General features: G+C 56.6%; 1 protein-coding gene across 1 annotated transcript in view; it reads left to right on the top strand.

Moving 5' to 3' along the window:
• The window catches only part of noxred1 (NADP-dependent oxidoreductase domain containing 1), an 80,409-nt gene that overhangs the window by 27,572 nt on the left and 33,012 nt on the right, over nucleotides 1–19,825 (top strand). The window contains exon 2 of the mRNA XM_072494364.1: nucleotides 1,278–1,477. Coding sequence (XP_072350465.1) covers nucleotides 1,278–1,477 — 200 coding nt within the window. The remainder of the gene's footprint in view (nucleotides 1–1,277; nucleotides 1,478–19,825) is intronic.

The raw sequence follows: 19,825 nt of genomic DNA, 5'->3' as shown, positions 1-19,825 counted from the left end.
CGAGATCAGAGGTGAGCTGGCAAGGTGGATACAGAACTGGCTGGGTCAAAGAAGGCAGAGAGTAGCAATGGAAGGATGCTTTTCTGATTGGAGGGCTGTAACTAGTGGTGTTCCGCAGGGATCAGTGCTGGGACCTTTGCTGTTCGTAGTATATATAAATGATTTGGAGGAAAATGTAACTGGTCTGATTAGTAAGTTTGCGGGCGACACAAAGGTTGGTGGAATTGCAGATTGCAATGAGGACTGTCAGAGGATACAGCAGGATTTAGATTGTTTGGAGACTTGGGCGGAGAGATGGCAGATGGAGGTTAATCCGGACAAATGTGAGGTAATGCATTTTGGAGGGTCTAATGCAGGTAGGGAATATACAGTGAATGGTAGAACCCTCAAGAGTATTGAAAGTCAGAGAGATCTAGGAGTACAGGTCCACAGGTCACTGAAAGGGGCAACACAGGTGGAGAAGGTAGTCAAGAAGGCATACGGCATGCTTGCCTTCATTGGCCGGGGCATTGAGTATAAGAATTGGCAAGTCATGTTGCAGCTGTATAGAACCTTAGTTAGGCCACACTTGGAGTATAGTGTTCAATTCTGGTCGCCACACTACCAGAAAGATGTGGAGGCTTTAGAGAGGGTGCAGAAGAGATTTACCAGGATGTTGCCTGGTATGGAGGGCATTAGCTATGAGGAGAGGTTGAATAAACTTGGTTTATTCTCACTGGAACGAAGGGGGTTGAGGGGAGACCTGATAGAGGTCTACAAAATTATGAGGGGCAGAGACAGAGTGAATAATCAGAGATTTTTTCCCAGGGTAGAGGGGTCTATTACTACGGGGCATAGGTTTAAGGTGCGAGGGGCAAGATTTAGAGGAGATGTACGAGGCAAGTTTTTTACACAGAGGGTAGTGGGTGCCTGGAACTCGCTACCGGAGGAGGTGGTGGAAGCAGGGACGATAGTGACGTTTAAGGGGCATCTTGACAAATACATGAATAGGATGGGAATAGAGGGATACGGACCCCGGAAGTGTAGAAGATTTTAGTTTAGAAATCAGCATGGTCGGCACGGGCTTGGAGGGCCGAAGGGCCTGTTCCTGTGCTGTACTTTTCTTTGTTCTTAGTACACGAGCGATAAAGGAATAGAACCATATTCTGTTAGAGTGAAGGAGAGACAAGGTTTGTGTGGAGCATCAAAACTGACATAGTTGTATGAACCTGTATAATCTGCGGAGTTCAATGTAACATCCTTCAAAGCCGGCTAACTGAGGTTTCTCATTTCTATAGATGCAGGTTACTGGATGAAGCTCACTTTCCCAACTCCTGGCTGGCTAAGTACAAGATCCTGAAATCAAACAGAGGCGCTCTGAAAATCGGGGTGCTGGGTTGTGGCAACTTTGGGAAGCAGCTGGTGTTCTCCTTACTTCAGCTGACAGATCTGACTGCAGCTTGCATCTCTGTATCCACCAGGAGGCCAGAGACTCTCAGTATGGTTTTCTTCAAACTAGTTCTGATATTATTTTAGATTGTATGGTGCAAGACCTAAAAGAAAGCAACTGCGATAGGAACTCTCTAAGTTGCTTAACCTCGACCTTAAGACATAGGGGCAGAAGGAGCAGGGGCTGGTTTAGCACAGTGGGCTAAACAGCTGGCTTGTAATGCAGAACAAGGCCAGCAGCGCGGGTTCAATTCCCGTACCAGCCCCCCGAACAGGCGCCGGAATGTGGCGACTAGGGGCTTTTCACAGTAACTTCATTGAAGCCTACTGGTCACAATAAGCGATTATTATTAAGTAGGCCATTCGGCCCATCAAGCCTGATATACAGGGAGGCGGTTGCATAGTGGTATTGTCGCCGGACTAGTAATCCAGAAACACAGATCTGGGCCACGGCTGGTGATGGAATTTAAACTCAAATAAATATCTGGAATTAAAAGTCAAACGATGATCATGAAACCATTGTCGATTATCGGAAAAACACACCACTAATGTCCTTTAGGGAAGGAAATCTGCCGTCCTTACCTGGTCTGGCCTACATGTGACTCAAGGCCCACAGCAATGTGCTTGACACTTACCTGCCCCCTCAAGGGCAATTAGGGATGGGCAATAATTGCATAGCCTGCGACTCCCACTTCCCATGAATGAATTTTTAAAATCCTCAACTCCACTTTCCCACCTTATCCGGAGAACTCTTGCTTGTGTCACTGATCAAAATCTGTCTATCTCAGCATTAAACATACTAAACAACCCAGCCGCGATAGCTCCCTGCGGTAAAGAATTCCACACAACCACTACACTCTGAGAGAAGAAATTCCTCCTCATCTCTGTCTTAAATGGGCGACCCCCTTACTCTGAGAGTGCTGCACATTCAGAGGGTCAATACTGAGGGAATGCCGCGCTGTCAGAGGGTCAGTACTGAGGGAGTGCCGCACTGTCAGAGGGTCAGTACTGAGGGAATGCCGCGCTGTCAGAGGGTCAGTACTGAGGGAGTGCCGCACTGTCAGAGGGTCAGTGCTGAGGGAATGCCGCGCTGTCAGAGGGTCAGTACTGAGGGAGTGCCGCACTGTCAGAGGGTCAGTACTGAGGGAGTGCTGCACTGTCAGAGGGTCAGCACTGAGGGAGTGCTGCACTGTCAGAGGGTCAGTACTGAGGGAGTGCCGCACTGTCAGAAGGTCAGTACTGAGGGAGTGCTGCACTGTCAGAAGGTCAGTACTGAGGGAGTGCTGCACTGTCAGAGGGTCAGTACTGAGGGAGTGCCGCACTGTCAGAGGGTCAGTACTGAGGGAATGCCGCGCTGTCAGAGGGTCAGTACTGAGGGAGTGCTGCACTGTCAGAGGGTCAGCACTGAGGGAGTGCTGCACTGTCAGAGGGTCAGCACTGAGGGAGTGCCGCACTGTCAGAGGGTCAGTACTGAGGGAGTGCTGCACTGTCAGAGGGTCAGCACTGAGGGAGTGCTGCACTGTCAGAGGGTCAGTACTGAGGGAGGGCCGCACTGTCAGAAGGTCAGTACTGAGGGAGTGCTGCACTGTCAGAAGGTCAGTACTGAGGGAGTGCTGCACTGTCAGAGGGTCAGTACTGAGGGAGTGCCGCACTGTCAGAGGGTCAGTACTGAGGGAGTGCTGCACTGTCAGAGGGTCAGTACTGAGGGAGTGCCGCACTGTCAGAGGGTCAGTACTGAGGGAGTGCCGCACTGTCAGAGGGTCAGTACTGAGGGAGTGCTGCACTGTCAGAGGGTCAGTACTGAGGGAGTGCCGCACTGTCAGAGGGTCAGTACTGAGGAAGTGCTGTACTGTCAGAGGGTCAGTACTGAGGGAGTGCTGCACTGTCAGAGGGTCAGTACTGAGGGAGTGCTGCACTGTCAGAGGGTCAGTACTGAGGGAGTGCTGCACATTCAGAGGGTCAGTACTGAGGGAGTGCCGCACTGTCAGAGGGTCAGTACTGAGGGAGTGCCGCACTGTCAGAGGGTCAGTACTGAGGGAGTGCCGCACTGTCAGAGGGTCAGTACGAAGGGAGTGCTGCACTGTCAGAGGGTCAGTACTGAGAGAGTGCCGCACTGTCAGAGGGTCAGTACTGAGAGAGTGCCGCACTGTCAGAGGGTCAGTACTGAGAGAGCACTGCACTGTCAGAGGGTCAGTACTGAGGGAGTGCCGCACTGTCAGAGGGTCAGAACTGAGAGAATGCTGCACAGTCAGAGGGTCAGTACTGAGGAAGTGCTGCACTGTCAGAGGGTCAGTACTAAGAGAGTGCCGCACTGTCGGAGGGTCAGTACTGAGGGAGTGCTGCACTGTCAGAAGGTCAGTACTGAGGGAGTGCCGCACTGTCAGAGGGTCAGTACTGAGGGAGTGCTGCACTGTCAGTGGCTGAGTACTGCACTGTCAGAGGGTCAGTACTGAGGGACTGCATTGTCGAAGGGTCATTGCTGAGGGAGACCTGCACTGTCAGAGGGTCAGTACTGAGGGAGTGCTGCACTGTCAGATGGTCAGTACCGAGGGTGCTGCACAGTCAGAGGGTCAGTACTGAGCGAGTGCTGCATTGTCAGAGCGTCAGTACTGAGGGAGTGCTGCACTTTTCAGAGGGCCAGTACTGAGTGAGAACTGCACTATCAGAGGGTCAGTGCTGAGGGACTGCATTGTCGGAGGATCATTGCTGAGGGAGTGCTGCACTGTCAGAGGGTCAGTACTGAGGGAGTGCCGCACTGTCAGAAGGTCAGTACTGAGGGAGTGCTGCACTGTCAGAAGGTCAGTACTGAGGGAATGCCGCGCTGTCAGAGGGTCAGTACTGAGGGAGTGCCGCACTGTCAGAGGGTCAGTACTGAGTGAGTGCCGCACTGTCAGAGGGTCAGTACTGAGGGAGTGCTGCACTGTCAGAGGGTCAGTACTGAGGGAATGCCGCGCTGTCAGAGGGTCAGTACTGAGGGAGTGCTGCACTGTCAGAGGGTCAGTACTGAGGGAGTGCTGCAGTGTCAGAGGGTCAGTGCTGTGGGAGTGCTGCACTGTCAGAGGGGCAGTACTGAGGGAGTGCTGCACCGTCAGGGGTTCAGTGCTGAGGGAGTGCTGCACTGTCAGAGGGTCAGTACTGAGGGAGTGCAGCACTGTCAGAGGGTCAGTACAGAGGGAGTGCTGCACTGTCAGAGGGTCAGTACTGAGGGAGTGCCGCACTGTCAGAGGGTCAGTACTGAGGGAATGCCGCACTGTCAGAAGGTCAGTACTGAGGGAGTGCTGCACTGTCAGAGGGTCAGTACTGAGGGAGTGCTGCAGTCAGAGGGTCAGTACTAAGGGAGTGCTGCACTGTCAGAGGGCCAGTACTGAGGGAGTGCTGCACTGTCAGAGGGTCAGTACTAAGGGAGTGCTGCACTGTCAGAGGGTCAGTACTGAGGGAGTGCCACACTGTCAGAGGGTCAGTGTTGAGGGAATGCTGCACTGTCAGAAGGTCAGTACTGAGGGAGTGTTGCACTGTCAGAGGGTCATGACTAAGGGAGTGCTGCACTGTCAGAGGGTCAGTACTGAGGGAATGCCGCGCTGTCAGAGGGTCAGTACTGAGGGAGTGCTGCACTGTCAGAGGGTCAGTACTGAGGGAGTGCTGCACTGTTAGAGGGTCAGTACTGAGGGAGTGCTGCACTGTCAGAGGGTCAGTACTGAGGGAGTGCTGCACTGTCAGAGGGTCAGTACTGAGGGAGTGCTGCACTGTCAGGGTCAGTACTGAGGGAGTGCTGCACTGTTAGAGGGTCAGTACTGAGGGAGTGCTGCACTGTCAGAGGGTCAGTACTGAGGGAGTGCTGCAGTGTCAGAGGGTCAGTGCTGAGGGAGTGCTGCACTGTCAGAGGGTCAGTACTGAGGGAGTGCTGCACCGTCAGGGGTTCAGTGCTGAGGGAGTGCTGCACTGTCAGAGGGTCATTACTGAAGGAGTGCAACACTGTCAGGGGGTTAGTATTGAGGGAGTGTTGCACTGTTAGAGGGTCAGTACTGAGGGAGTGCCGCACTGTCAGAGGGCCAGTACTGAGGGAGTGCTGCACTGTCAGAGGGTCAGTACTGAGGGAGTGCCGCACTATCAGAGGGTCAGTACTGAGGGAGTGCCGCACTGTCAGAGGGCCAGTACTGAGGGAGTGCTGCACTGTCAGAGGGTCAGTACTGAGGGAGTGCTGCACTGTTAGAGGGTCAGTACTGAGGGAGTGCCGCATTGTCACGAGTGTCAGTACTGAGGGAGTGCTGCACTTTTCAGAGGGTCAGTACTGAGGGAGAACTGCACTGTCAGAGGGTCAGTGCTGAGCGACTGCATTGTCGGAGGATCATTGCTGAGGGAGTGCTGCACTGTCAGAAGGTCAGTACTGAGGGAGTGCTGCACTGTCAGAGGGTCAGTACTGAGGGAATGCCGCGCTGTCAGAGGGTCAGTACTGAGGGAGTGCTGCACTGTCAGAGGGTCAGTACTGAGAGAGTGCCGCATTGTCAGAGGGTCAGTACTGAGGGAGTGCTGCGCCGTCAGGGGTTCAGTGCTGAGGGAGTGCTGCACTGTCAGAGGGTCAGTACTGAGGGAGTGCTGCACTGTCAGAGGGTCAGTACTGAGGGAGTGCTGCACTGTCAGAGGGTCAGTACTGAGGGAGTGCTACAATGTCAGTGGGTCATTACTGAGGGAGTGCTGCCCTGTCAGGGGGCAGTACTGAGGGAGTGCTGCAGTCAGAGGGTCAGTACTAAGGGAGTGCTGCACTGTCAGAGGGCCAGTACTGAGGGAGTGCTGCACTGTCAGAGGGTCAGTACTAAGGGAGTGCTGCACTGTCAGAGGGTCAGTACTGAGGGAGTGCCACACTGTCAGAGGGTCAGTGTTGAGGGAATGCTGCACTGTCAGAAGGTCAGTACTGAGGGAGTGTTGCACTGTCAGAGGGTCATGACTAAGGGAGTGCTGCACTGTCAGAGGGTCAGTACTGAGGGAATGCCGCGCTGTCAGAGGGTCAGTACTGAGGGAGTGCTGCACTGTCAGAGGGTCAGTACTGAGGGAGTGCTGCACTGTTAGAGGGTCAGTACTGAGGGAGTGCTGCACTGTCAGAGGGTCAGTACTGAGGGAGTGCTGCACTGTCAGAGGGTCAGTACTGAGGGAGTGCTGCACTGTTAGAGGGTCAGTACTGAGGGAATGCTGCACTGTCAGAGGGTCAGTACTGAGGGAGTGCCGCACTGTCAGAGGGTCAGGACTGAGGGAGTGCTGCAGTGTCAGAGGCTCAGTGCTGAGGGAGTGCTGCACTGTCAGAGGGTCAGTACTGAGGGAGTGCTGCACCGTCAGGGGTTCAGTGCTGAGGGAGTGCTGCACTGTCAGAGGGTCATTACTGAAGGAGTGCAACACTGTCAGGGGGTTAGTATTGAGGGAGTGTTGCACTGTTAGAGGGTCAGTACTGAGGGAGTGCCGCACTGTCAGAGGGCCAGTACTGAGGGAGTGCTGCACTGTCAGAGGGTCAGTACTGAGGGAGTGCCGCACTATTAGAGGGTCAGTACTGAGGGAGTGCCGCACTGTCAGAGGGTCAGTACTGAGGGAGTGCTGCACTGTTAGAGGGTCAGTCCTGAGGGAGTGCCGCTCTGTCAGACGATCATTACTGAGGGAGTGCCGCACTGTCAGACGATCAGTACTGAGGCAGTGCTGCACTGTTAGAGAGTCAGTACAGAGGGAGTGCTGCAGTGTCAGAGGGGCAGTACTGAGGGAGTGCTGCACTGTCAGAGGGTCAGTACTGAGGGAGTGCCGCATTGTCAGAGTGTCAGTATTGAGGGAGTGCCGCACTGTCCGAGGGTCAGTATTGAGGGAGTGCTGCATTGTCAGAGGGTCAGTACTGAGGGAGTGCTGCACTGTCAGAGGGTCAGTACTGAGGGAGTGCTGCACTGTCAGAGGTTCAGTACTGAGGGAGTGCCGCACTGTCAGAGGGTCAGTACTGAGGGAGTGCTGCACCGTCAGGGGTTCAGTGCTGAGGGAATGCTGCACTGTCAGAGGTTCAGTACTGAGGGAATGCTGCACCGTCAGGGGTTCAGTGCTGAGGGAGTGCTGCACTGTCAGCGGGTCATTACTGAAGGAGTGCCGCACTGTCAGAGGGCCAGTACTGAGGGAGTGCTGCACTGTCAGAGGGTCAGTACTGAGGGAGTGCCGCACTGTCAGAGGGTCAGTACTGAGGGAGTGCCGCACTGTCAGAGGGCCAGTACTGAGGGAGTGCTGCACTGTCAGAGGGTCAGTCCTGAGGGAGTGCCGCACTGTTAGAGGGTCAGTACTGAGGGAGTGCCGCACTGTCAGAGGGCCAGTACTGAGGGAGTGCTGCACTGTCAGAGGGTCAGTACTGAGGGAGTGCTGCACTGTTAGAGGGTCAGTACTGAGAGAGTGCCGCTCTGTCAGACGATCAGTACTGAGGGAGTGCCGCACTGTCAGACGATCAGTACTGAGGCAGTGCTGCACTGTTAGAGAGTCAGTACAGAGGGAGTGCTGCAGTGTCAGAGGGGCAGTACTGAGGGAGTGCTGCACTGTCAGAGGGTCAGTACTGAGGGAGTGCCGCATTGTCAGAGTGTCAGTATTGAGGGAGTGCCGCACTGTCCGAGGGTCAGTATTGAGGGAGTGCTGCATTGTCAGAGGGTCAGTACTGAGGGAGTGCTGCACTGTCAGAGGGTCAGTACTGAGGGAGTGCCGCATTGTCAGAGTGTCAGTATTGAGGGAGTGCCGCACTGTCCGAGGGTCAGTATTGAGGGAGTGCTGCATTGTCAGAGGGTCAGTACTGAGGGAGTGCTGCACTGTCAGAGGGTCAGTACTGTGGGAGTGCCGCACTGTCAGCGGGTCAGTACTGTGGGAGTGCTGCACTGTCAGAGGTTCAGTACTGAGGGAGTGCCGCACTGTCAGAGGGTCAGTACTGAGGGAGTGCTGCACTGTCAGACGGTCAGTACTGAGGGAGTGCCGCACTGTCAGAGCGTCGGTATTGAGGGAGTGCCGCACTGTCAGAGGTTCAGTACTGAGTGAGTGCTGCACTGTGAGAGGGTCAGTACTGTGGGAGTGCCGCACTGTCAGAGGGTTAGTACTGAGGGAGTGCTGCACTGTCAGAGGGTCAGTACTGAGGGAGTGCTGCACTGTCAGACGGTCAGTACTGAGGGAGTGCCGCACTGTCAGAGCGTCGGTATTGAGGGAGTGCCGCACTGTCAGAGGGTCAGTACTGAGGGAGTGCCGCACTGTCAGAGGGTCAGTACTGAGGGATTGCTGCACAGTCAGAGGGTCAGTACTGAGGGAGTGCTGCACTGTCAGAGGGTCAGTACTGAGGGAGTGCTGCGCTGTCAGAGGGTCAGTACTGAGGGAGTGCCGCACTGTCAGAGGGTCAGTACTGGGGGAGTGCCGCACTGTCAGAGGGTCAGTACTGAGGGAGTGCTGCACTGTCAGAGGGTCAGTACTGAGGGAGTGCTGCACTGTCAGAGGGTCAGTACTGAGGGAGTGCCGCACTGTCAGAGGGTCAGTACTGAGGGAGTGCCGCACTGTCAGAGGGTCAGTACTGAGGGAGTGCCGCACTGTCAGAGCGTCGGTATTGAGGGAGAGCTGCACTGTCAGAAGGTCAGTACTGAGGGATTGCTGCACAGTCAGAGGGTCAGTACTGAGGGAGTGCCGCACTGTCAGTGGATCAGTACTGAGGGAGTGCCGCACTGTCAGAGGGTCAGTACTGAGGGAGTGCCGCACTGTCAGAGGGTCAGTACTGAGGGAGTGCCGCACTGTCAGAGGGTCAGTACTGAGGGAGTGCCGCACTGTCAGAGGGTCAGTACTGAGGGAGTGCTGCACTGTCAGAGGGTCAGTACTGAGGGAGTGCCGCACTGTCAGAGGGTCAGTACTGAGGGAGTGCCGCACTGTCAGAGGGTCAGTACTGAGGGAGTGCTGCACTGTCAGAGGGTCAGTACTGAGGGAGTGCTGCATTGTCAGAGGGTCAGTACTGAGGGAGTGCTGCACTGTCAGAGGGTCAGTACTGTGGGAGTGCCGCACTGTCAGCGGGTCAGTACTGTGGGAGTGCTGCACTGTCAGAGGTTCAGTACTGAGGGAGTGCCGCACTGTCAGAGGGTCAGTACTGAGGGAGTGCCGCACTGTCAGAGGTTCAGTACTGAGTGAGTGCTGCACTGTGAGAGGGTCAGTACTGTGGGAGTGCCGCACTGTCAGAGGGTTAGTACTGAGGGAGTGCTGCACTGTCAGAGGGTCAGTACTGAGGGAGTGCTGCACTGTCAGAGGGTCAGTACTGAGGGAGTGCTGCGCTGTCAGAGGGTCAGTACTGAGGGAGTGCCGCACTGTCAGAGGGTCAGTACTGGTGGAGTGCCGCACTGTCAGAGGGTCAGTACTGAGGGAGTGCTGCACTGTCAGAGGGTCAGTACTGAGGGAGTGCTGCACTGTCAGAGGGTCAGCACTGAGGGAGTGCCGCACTGTCAGAGGGTCAGTACTGAGGGAGTGCCGCACTGTCAGAGGGTCAGTACTGAGGGAGTGCCGCACTGTCAGAGCGTCGGTATTGAGGGAGAGCTGCACTGTCAGAAGGTCAGTACTGAGGGATTGCTGCACAGTCAGAGGGTCAGTACTGAGGGAGTGCCGCACTGTCAGTGGATCAGTACTGAGGGAGTGCCGCACTGTCAGAGGGTCAGTACTGAGGGAGTGCCGCACTGTCAGAGGGTCAGTACTGAGGGAGTGCCGCACTGTCAGAGGGTCAGTACTGAGGGAGTGCCGCACTGTCAGAGGGTCAGTACTGAGGGAGTGCTGCACTGTCAGAGGGTCAGTACTGAGGGAGTGCCGCACTGTCAGAGGGTCAGTACTGAGGGAGTGCCGCACTGTCAGAGGGTCAGTACTGAGGGAGTGCTGCACTGTCAGAGGGTCAGTACTGAGGGAGTGCCGCACTGTCAGAGGGTCAGTACTGAGGGAGTGCCGCACTGTCAGAGGGTCAGTACTGAGGGAGTGCCGCACTGTCAGAGCGTCGGTATTGAGGGAGAGCTGCACTGTCAGAAGGTCAGTACTGAGGGATTGCTGCACAGTCAGAGGGTCAGTACTGAGGGAGTGCCGCACTGTCAGTGGATCAGTACTGAGGGAGTGCCGCATTGTCACGAGTGTTAGTACTGAGGGAGTGCTGCACTTTTCAGAGGGTCAGTACTGAGGGAGAACTGCACTGTCCGAGGGTCAGTGCTGAGCGACTGCATTGTCGGAGGATCATTGCTGAGGGAGTGCTGCACTCTCAGAAGGTCAGTACTGAGGGAGTGCTGCACTGTCAGAGGGTCAGTACTGAGGGAATGCCGCGCTGTCAGAGGGTCAGTACTGAGGGAGTGCTGCACTGTCAGAGGGTCAGTACTGAGAGAGTGCCGCATTGTCAGAGGGTCAGTACTGAGGGAGTGCTGCGCCGTCAGGGGTTCAGTGCTGAGGGAGTGCTGCACTGTCAGAGGGTCAGTACTGAGGGAGTGCTGCACTGTCAGAGGGTCAGTACTGAGGGAGTGCTGCACTGTCAGAGGGTCAGTACTGAGGGAGTGCTACAATGTCAGTGGGTCATTACTGAGGGAGTGCTGCCCTGTCAGGGGGCAGTACTGAGGGAGTGCTGCAGTCAGAGGGTCAGTACTAAGGGAGTGCTGCACTGTCAGAGGGCCAGTACTGAGGGAGTGCTGCACTGTCAGAGGGTCAGTACTAAGGGAGTGCTGCACTGTCAGAGGGTCAGTACTGAGGGAGTGCCACACTGTCAGAGGGTCAGTGTTGAGGGAATGCTGCACTGTCAGAAGGTCAGTACTGAGGGAGTGTTGCACTGTCAGAGGGTCATGACTAAGGGAGTGCTGCACTGTCAGACGGTCAGTACTGAGGGAGTGCCGCACTGTCAGAGCGTCGGTATTGAGGGAGTGCCGCACTGTCAGAGGGTCAGTACTGAGGGAGTGCCGCACTGTCAGAGGGTCAGTACTGAGGGATTGCTGCACAGTCAGAGGGTCAGTACTGAGGGAGTGCTGCACTGTCAGAGGGTCAGTACTGAGGGAGTGCTGCGCTGTCAGAGGGTCAGTACTGAGGGAGTGCCGCACTGTCAGAGGGTCAGTACTGGGGGAGTGCCGCACTGTCAGAGGGTCAGTACTGAGGGAGTGCTGCACTGTCAGAGGGTCAGTACTGAGGGAGTGCTGCACTGTCAGAGGGTCAGTACTGAGGGAGTGCCGCACTGTCAGAGGGTCAGTACTGAGGGAGTGCCGCACTGTCAGAGGGTCAGTACTGAGGGAGTGCCGCACTGTCAGAGCGTCGGTATTGAGGGAGAGCTGCACTGTCAGAAGGTCAGTACTGAGGGATTGCTGCACAGTCAGAGGGTCAGTACTGAGGGAGTGCCGCACTGTCAGTGGATCAGTACTGAGGGAGTGCCGCACTGTCAGAGGGTCAGTACTGAGGGAGTGCCGCACTGTCAGAGGGTCAGTACTGAGGGAGTGCCGCACTGTCAGAGGGTCAGTACTGAGGGAGTGCCGCACTGTCAGAGGGTCAGTACTGAGGGAGTGCTGCACTGTCAGAGGGTCAGTACTGAGGGAGTGCCGCACTGTCAGAGGGTCAGTACTGAGGGAGTGCCGCACTGTCAGAGGGTCAGTACTGAGGGAGTGCTGCACTGTCAGAGGGTCAGTACTGAGGGAGTGCTGCATTGTCAGAGGGTCAGTACTGAGGGAGTGCTGCACTGTCAGAGGGTCAGTACTGTGGGAGTGCCGCACTGTCAGCGGGTCAGTACTGTGGGAGTGCTGCACTGTCAGAGGTTCAGTACTGAGGGAGTGCCGCACTGTCAGAGGGTCAGTACTGAGGGAGTGCCGCACTGTCAGAGGTTCAGTACTGAGTGAGTGCTGCACTGTGAGAGGGTCAGTACTGTGGGAGTGCCGCACTGTCAGAGGGTTAGTACTGAGGGAGTGCTGCACTGTCAGAGGGTCAGTACTGAGGGAGTGCTGCACTGTCAGAGGGTCAGTACTGAGGGAGTGCCGCACTGTCAGAGCGTCGGTATTGAGGGAGTGCCGCACTGTCAGAGGGTCAGTACTGAGGGAGTGCCGCACTGTCAGAGGGTCAGTACTGAGGGATTGCTGCACAGTCAGAGGGTCAGTACTGAGGGTGTGCTGCACTGTCAGAGGGTCAGTACTGAGGGAGTGCTGCGCTGTCAGAGGGTCAGTACTGAGGGAGTGCCGCACTGTCAGAGGGTCAGTACTGGTGGAGTGCCGCACTGTCAGAGGGTCAGTACTGAGGGAGTGCTGCACTGTCAGAGGGTCAGTACTGAGGGAGTGCTGCACTGTCAGAGGGTCAGCACTGAGGGAGTGCCGCACTGTCAGAGGGTCAGTACTGAGGGAGTGCCGCACTGTCAGAGGGTCAGTACTGAGGGAGTGCCGCACTGTCAGAGCGTCGGTATTGAGGGAGAGCTGCACTGTCAGAAGGTCAGTACTGAGGGATTGCTGCACAGTCAGAGGGTCAGTACTGAGGGAGTGCCGCACTGTCAGTGGATCAGTACTGAGGGAGTGCCGCACTGTCAGAGGGTCAGTACTGAGGGAGTGCCGCACTGTCAGAGGGTCAGTACTGAGGGAGTGCCGCACTGTCAGAGGGTCAGTACTGAGGGAGTGCCGCACTGTCAGAGGGTCAGTACTGAGGGAGTGCTGCACTGTCAGAGGGTCAGTACTGAGGGAGTGCCGCACTGTCAGAGGGTCAGTACTGAGGGAGTGCCGCACTGTCAGAGGGTCAGTACTGAGGGAGTGCTGCACTGTCAGAGGGTCAGTACTGAGGGAGTGCCGCACTGTCAGAGGGTCAGTACTGAGGGAGTGCCGCACTGTCAGAGGGTCAGTACTGAGGGAGTGCCGCACTGTCAGAGCGTCGGTATTGAGGGAGAGCTGCACTGTCAGAAGGTCAGTACTGAGGGATTGCTGCACAGTCAGAGGGTCAGTACTGAGGGAGTGCCGCACTGTCAGTGGATCAGTACTGAGGGAGTGCCGCATTGTCACGAGTGTTAGTACTGAGGGAGTGCTGCACTTTTCAGAGGGTCAGTACTGAGGGAGAACTGCACTGTCCGAGGGTCAGTGCTGAGCGACTGCATTGTCGGAGGATCATTGCTGAGGGAGTGCTGCACTCTCAGAAGGTCAGTACTGAGGGAGTGCTGCACTGTCAGAGGGTCAGTACTGAGGGAATGCCGCGCTGTCAGAGGGTCAGTACTGAGGGAGTGCTGCACTGTCAGAGGGTCAGTACTGAGAGAGTGCCGCATTGTCAGAGGGTCAGTACTGAGGGAGTGCTGCGCCGTCAGGGGTTCAGTGCTGAGGGAGTGCTGCACTGTCAGAGGGTCAGTACTGAGGGAGTGCTGCACTGTCAGAGGGTCAGTACTGAGGGAGTGCTGCACTGTCAGAGGGTCAGTACTGAGGGAGTGCTACAATGTCAGTGGGTCATTACTGAGGGAGTGCTGCCCTGTCAGGGGGCAGTACTGAGGGAGTGCTGCAGTCAGATGGTCAGTACTAAGGGAGTGCTGCACTGTCAGAGGGCCAGTACTGAGGGAGTGCTGCACTGTCAGAGGGTCAGTACTAAGGGAGTGCTGCACTGTCAGAGGGTCAGTACTGAGGGAGTGCCACACTGTCAGAGGGTCAGTGTTGAGGGAATGCTGCACTGTCAGAAGGTCAGTACTGAGGGAGTGTTGCACTGTCAGAGGGTCATGACTAAGGGAGTGCTGCACTGTCAGAGGGTCAGTACTGAGGGAATGCCGCGCTGTCAGAGGGTCAGTACTGAGGGAGTGCTGCACTGTCAGAGGGTCAGTACTGAGGGAGTGCTGCACTGTTAGAGGGTCAGTACTGAGGGAGTGCTGCACTGTCAGAGGGTCAGTACTGAGGGAGTGCTGCACTGTCAAAGGGTCAGTACTGAGGGAGTGCTGCACTGTTAGAGGGTCAGTACTGAGGGAATGCTGCACTGTCAGAGGGTCAGTACTGAGGGAGTGCCGCACTGTCAGAGGGTCAGTACTGAGGGATTGCTGCAGTGTCAGAGGCTCAGTGCTGAGGGAGTGCTGCACTGTCAGAGGGTCAGTACTGAGGGAGTGCTGCACCGTCAGGGGTTCAGTGCTGACGGAGTGCTGCACGGTCAGAGGGTCATTACTGAAGGAGTGCAACACTGTCAGGGGGTTAGTATTGAGGGAGTGTTGCACTGTTAGAGGGTCAGTACTGAGGGAGTGCCGCACTGTCAGAGGGCCAGTACTGAGGGAGTGCTGCACTGTCAGAGGGTCAGTACTGAGGGAGTGCCGCACTATTAGAGGGTCAGTACTGAGGGAGTGCCGCACTGTCAGAGGGTCAGTACTGAGGGAGTGCTGCACTGTTAGAGGGTCAGTACTGAGGGAGTGCCGCTCTGTCAGACGATCATTACTGAGGGAGTGCCGCACTGTCAGACGATCAGTACTGAGGCAGTGCTGCACTGTTAGAGAGCCAGTACAGAGGGAGTGCTGCAGTGTCAGAGGGGCAGTACTGAGGGAGTGCTGCACTGTCAGAGGGTCAGTACTGAGGGAGTGCCGCATTGTCAGAGTGTCAGTATTGAGGGAGTGCCGCACTGTCCGAGGGTCAGTATTGAGGGAGTGCTGCATTGTCAGAGGGTCAGTACTGAGGGAGTGCTGCACTGTCAGAGGGTCAGTACTGAGGGAGTGCTGCACTGTCAGAGGTTCAGTACTGAGGGAGTGCCGCACTGTCAGAGGGTCAGTACTGAGGGAGTGCTGCACCGTCAGGTGTTCAGTGCTGAGGGAATGCTGCACTGTCAGAGGTTCAGTACTGAGGGAGTGCTGCACCGTCAGGGGTTCAGTGCTGAGGGAGTGCTGCACTGTCAGCGGGTCATTACTGAAGGAGTGCCGCACTGTCAGAGGGCCAGTACTGAGGGAGTGCTGCACTGTCAGAGGGTCAGTACTGAGGGAGTGCCGCACTGTCAGAGGGTCAGTACTGAGGGAGTGCCGCACTGTCAGAGGGCCAGTACTGAGGGAGTGCTGCACTGTCAGAGGGTCAGTCCTGAGGGAGTGCCGCACTGTTAGAGGGTCAGTACTGAGGGAGTGCCGCACTGTCAGAGGGCCAGTACGGAGGGAGTGCTGCACTGTCAGAGGGTCAGTACTGAGGGAGTGCTGCACTGTTAGAGGGTCAGTACTGAGGGAGTGCCGCACTGTCAGACGATCAGTACTGAGGCAGTGCTGCACTGTTAGAGAGTCAGTACAGAGGGAGTGCTGCAGTGTCAGAGGGGCAGTACTGAGGGAGTGCTGCACTGTCAGAGGGTCAGTACTGAGGGAGTGCCGCATTGTCAGAGGGTCAGTACTGAGGGAGTGCCGCATTGTCAGAGTGTCAGTATTGAGGGAGTGCCGCACTGTCCGAGGGTCAGTATTGAGGGAGTGCTGCATTGTCAGAGGGTCAGTACTGAGGGAGTGCTGCACTGTCAGAGGGTCAGTACTGTGGGAGTGCCGCACTGTCAGCGGGTCAGTACTGTGGGAGTGCTGCACTGTCAGAGGTTCAGTACTGAGGGAGTGCCGCACTGTAGGAGGGTCAGTACTGAGGGAGTGCCGCACTGTCAGAGGTTCAGTACTGAGTGAGTGCTGCACTGTGAGAGGGTCAGTACTGTGGGAGTGCCGCACTGTCAGAGGGTTAGTACTGAGGGAGTGCTGCACTGTCAGAGGGTCAGTACTGAGGGAGTGCTGCACTGTCAGACGGTCAGTACTGAGGGAGTGCCGCACTGTCAGAGCGTCGGTATTGAGGGAGTGCCGCACTGTCAGAGGGTCAGTACTGAGGGAGTGCCGCACTGTCAGAGGGTCAGTACTGAGGGATTGCTGCACAGTCAGAGGGTCAGTACTGAGGGAGTGCTGCACTGTCAGAGGGTCAGTACTGAGGGAGTGCTGCGCTGTCAGAGGGTCAGTACTGAGGGAGTGCCGCACTGTCAGAGGGTCAGTACTGGGGGAGTGCCGCACTGTCAGAGGGTCAGTACTGAGGGAGTGCTGCACTGTCAGAGGGTCAGTACTGAGGGAGTGCTGCACTGTCAGAGGGTCAGTACTGAGGGAGTGCCGCACTGTCAGAGGGTCAGTACTGAGGGAGTGCCGCACTGTCAGAGGGTCAGTACTGAGGGAGTGCCGCACTGTCAGAGCGTCGGTATTGAGGGAGAGCTGCACTGTCAGAAGGTCAGTACTGAGGGATTGCTGCACAGTCAGAGGGTCAGTACTGAGGGAGTGCCGCACTGTCAGTGGATCAGTACTGAGGGAGTGCCGCACTGTCAGAGGGTCAGTACTGAGGGAGTGCCGCACTGTCAGAGGGTCAGTACTGAGGGAGTGCCGCACTGTCAGAGGGTCAGTACTGAGGGAGTGCCGCACTGTCAGAGGGTCAGTACTGAGGGAGTGCTGCACTGTCAGAGGGTCAGTACTGAGGGAGTGCCGCACTGTCAGAGGGTCAGTACTGAGGGAGTGCCGCACTGTCAGAGGGTCAGTACTGAGGGAGTGCTGCACTGTCAGAGGGTCAGTACTGAGGGAGTGCTGCATTGTCAGAGGGTCAGTACTGAGGGAGTGCTGCACTGTCAGAGGGTCAGTACTGTGGGAGTGCCGCACTGTCAGCGGGTCAGTACTGTGGGAGTGCTGCACTGTCAGAGGTTCAGTACTGAGGGAGTGCCGCACTGTCAGAGGGTCAGTACTGAGGGAGTGCCGCACTGTCAGAGGTTCAGTACTGAGTGAGTGCTGCACTGTGAGAGGGTCAGTACTGTGGGAGTGCCGCACTGTCAGAGGGTTAGTACTGAGGGAGTGCTGCACTGTCAGAGGGTCAGTACTGAGGGAGTGCTGCACTGTCAGAGGGTCAGTACTGAGGGAGTGCCGCACTGTCAGAGCGTCGGTATTGAGGGAGTGCCGCACTGTCAGAGGGTCAGTACTGAGGGAGTGCCGCACTGTCAGAGGGTCAGTACTGAGGGATTGCTGCACAGTCAGAGGGTCAGTACTGAGGGTGTGCTGCACTGTCAGAGGGTCAGTACTGAGGGAGTGCTGCGCTGTCAGAGGGTCAGTACTGAGGGAGTGCCGCACTGTCAGAGGGTCAGTACTGGTGGAGTGCCGCACTGTCAGAGGGTCAGTACTGAGGGAGTGCTGCACTGTCAGAGGGTCAGTACTGAGGGAGTGCTGCACTGTCAGAGGGTCAGCACTGAGGGAGTGCCGCACTGTCAGAGGGTCAGTACTGAGGGAGTGCCGCACTGTCAGAGGGTCAGTACTGAGGGAGTGCCGCACTGTCAGAGCGTCGGTATTGAGGGAGAGCTGCACTGTCAGAAGGTCAGTACTGAGGGATTGCTGCACAGTCAGAGGGTCAGTACTGAGGGAGTGCCGCACTGTCAGTGGATCAGTACTGAGGGAGTGCCGCACTGTCAGAGGGTCAGTACTGAGGGAGTGCCGCACTGTCAGAGGGTCAGTACTGAGGGAGTGCCGCACTGTCAGAGGGTCAGTACTGAGGGAGTGCCGCACTGTCAGAGGGTCAGTACTGAGGGAGTGCTGCACTGTCAGAGGGTCAGTACTGAGGGAGTGCCGCACTGTCAGAGGGTCAGTACTGAGGGAGTGCCGCACTGTCAGAGGGTCAGTACTGAGGGAGTGCTGCACTGTCAGAGGGTCAGTACTGAGGGAGTGCCGCACTGTCAGAGGGTCAGTACTGAGGGAGTGCCGCACTGTCAGAGGGTCAGTACTGAGGGAGTGCCGCACTGTCAGAGCGTCGGTATTGAGGGAGAGCTGCACTGTCAGAAGGTCAGTACTGAGGGATTGCTGCACAGTCAGAGGGTCAGTACTGAGGGAGTGCCGCACTGTCAGTGGATCAGTACTGAGGGAGTGCCGCATTGTCACGAGTGTTAGTACTGAGGGAGTGCTGCACTTTTCAGAGGGTCAGTACTGAGGGAGAACTGCACTGTCCGAGGGTCAGTGCTGAGCGACTGCATTGTCGGAGGATCATTGCTGAGGGAGTGCTGCACTCTCAGAAGGTCAGTACTGAGGGAGTGCTGCACTGTCAGAGGGTCAGTACTGAGGGAATGCCGCGCTGTCAGAGGGTCAGTACTGAGGGAGTGCTGCACTGTCAGAGGGTCAGTACTGAGAGAGTGCCGCATTGTCAGAGGGTCAGTACTGAGGGAGTGCTGCGCCGTCAGGGGTTCAGTGCTGAGGGAGTGCTGCACTGTCAGAGGGTCAGTACTGAGGGAGTGCTGCACTGTCAGAGGGTCAGTACTGAGGGAGTGCTGCACTGTCAGAGGGTCAGTACTGAGGGAGTGCTACAATGTCAGTGGGTCATTACTGAGGGAGTGCTGCCCTGTCAGGGGGCAGTACTGAGGGAGTGCTGCAGTCAGAGGGTCAGTACTAAGGGAGTGCTGCACTGTCAGAGGGCCAGTACTGAGGGAGTGCTGCACTGTCAGAGGGTCAGTACTAAGGGAGTGCTGCACTGTCAGAGGGTCAGTACTGAGGGAGTGCCACACTGTCAGAGGGTCAGTGTTGAGGGAATGCTGCACTGTCAGAAGGTCAGTACTGAGGGAGTGTTGCACTGTCAGAGGGTCATGACTAAGGGAGTGCTGCACTGTCAGAGGGTCAGTACTGAGGGAGTGCCGCACTGTCAGAGCGTCGGTATTGAGGGAGTGCCGCACTGTCAGAGGGTCAGTACTGAGGGAGTGCCGCACTGTCAGAGGGTCAGTACTGAGGGATTGCTGCACAGTCAGAGGGTCAGTACTGAGGGAGTGCTGCACTGTCAGAGGGTCAGTACTGAGGGAGTGCTGCGCTGTCAGAGGGTCAGTACTGAGGGAGTGCCGCACTGTCAGAGGGTCAGTACTGGGGGAGTGCCGCACTGTCAGAGGGTCAGTACTGAGGGAGTGCTGCACTGTCAGAGGGTCAGTACTGAGGGAGTGCTGCACTGTCAGAGGGTCAGTACTGAGGGAGTGCCGCACTGTCAGAGGGTCAGTACTGAGGGAGTGCCGCACTGTCAGAGGGTCAGTACTGAGGGAGTGCCGCACTGTCAGAGCGTCGGTATTGAGGGAGAGCTGCACTGTCAGAAGGTCAGTACTGAGGGATTGCTGCACAGTCAGAGGGTCAGTACTGAGGGAGTGCCGCACTGTCAGTGGATCAGTACTGAGGGAGTGCCGCACTGTCAGAGGGTCAGTACTGAGGGAGTGCCGCACTGTCAGAGGGTCAGTACTGAGGGAGTGCCGCACTGTCAGAGGGTCAGTACTGAGGGAGTGCCGCACTGTCAGAGGGTCAGTACTGATGGAGTGCTGCACTGTCAGAGGGTCAGTACTGAGGGAGTGCCGCACTGTCAGAGGGTCAGTACTGAGGGAGTGCCGCACTGTCAGAGGGTCAGTACTGAGGGAGTGCTGCACTGTCAGAGGGTCAGTACTGAGGGAGTGCTGCATTGTCAGAGGGTCAGTACTG

Source organism: Scyliorhinus torazame, chromosome 2, assembly GCF_047496885.1.
Source record: "Scyliorhinus torazame isolate Kashiwa2021f chromosome 2, sScyTor2.1, whole genome shotgun sequence".
Classification (NCBI taxonomy): Eukaryota; Metazoa; Chordata; class Chondrichthyes; order Carcharhiniformes; family Scyliorhinidae; genus Scyliorhinus; species Scyliorhinus torazame.
This window is presented reverse-complemented; position numbering and strand designations above follow the sequence as displayed.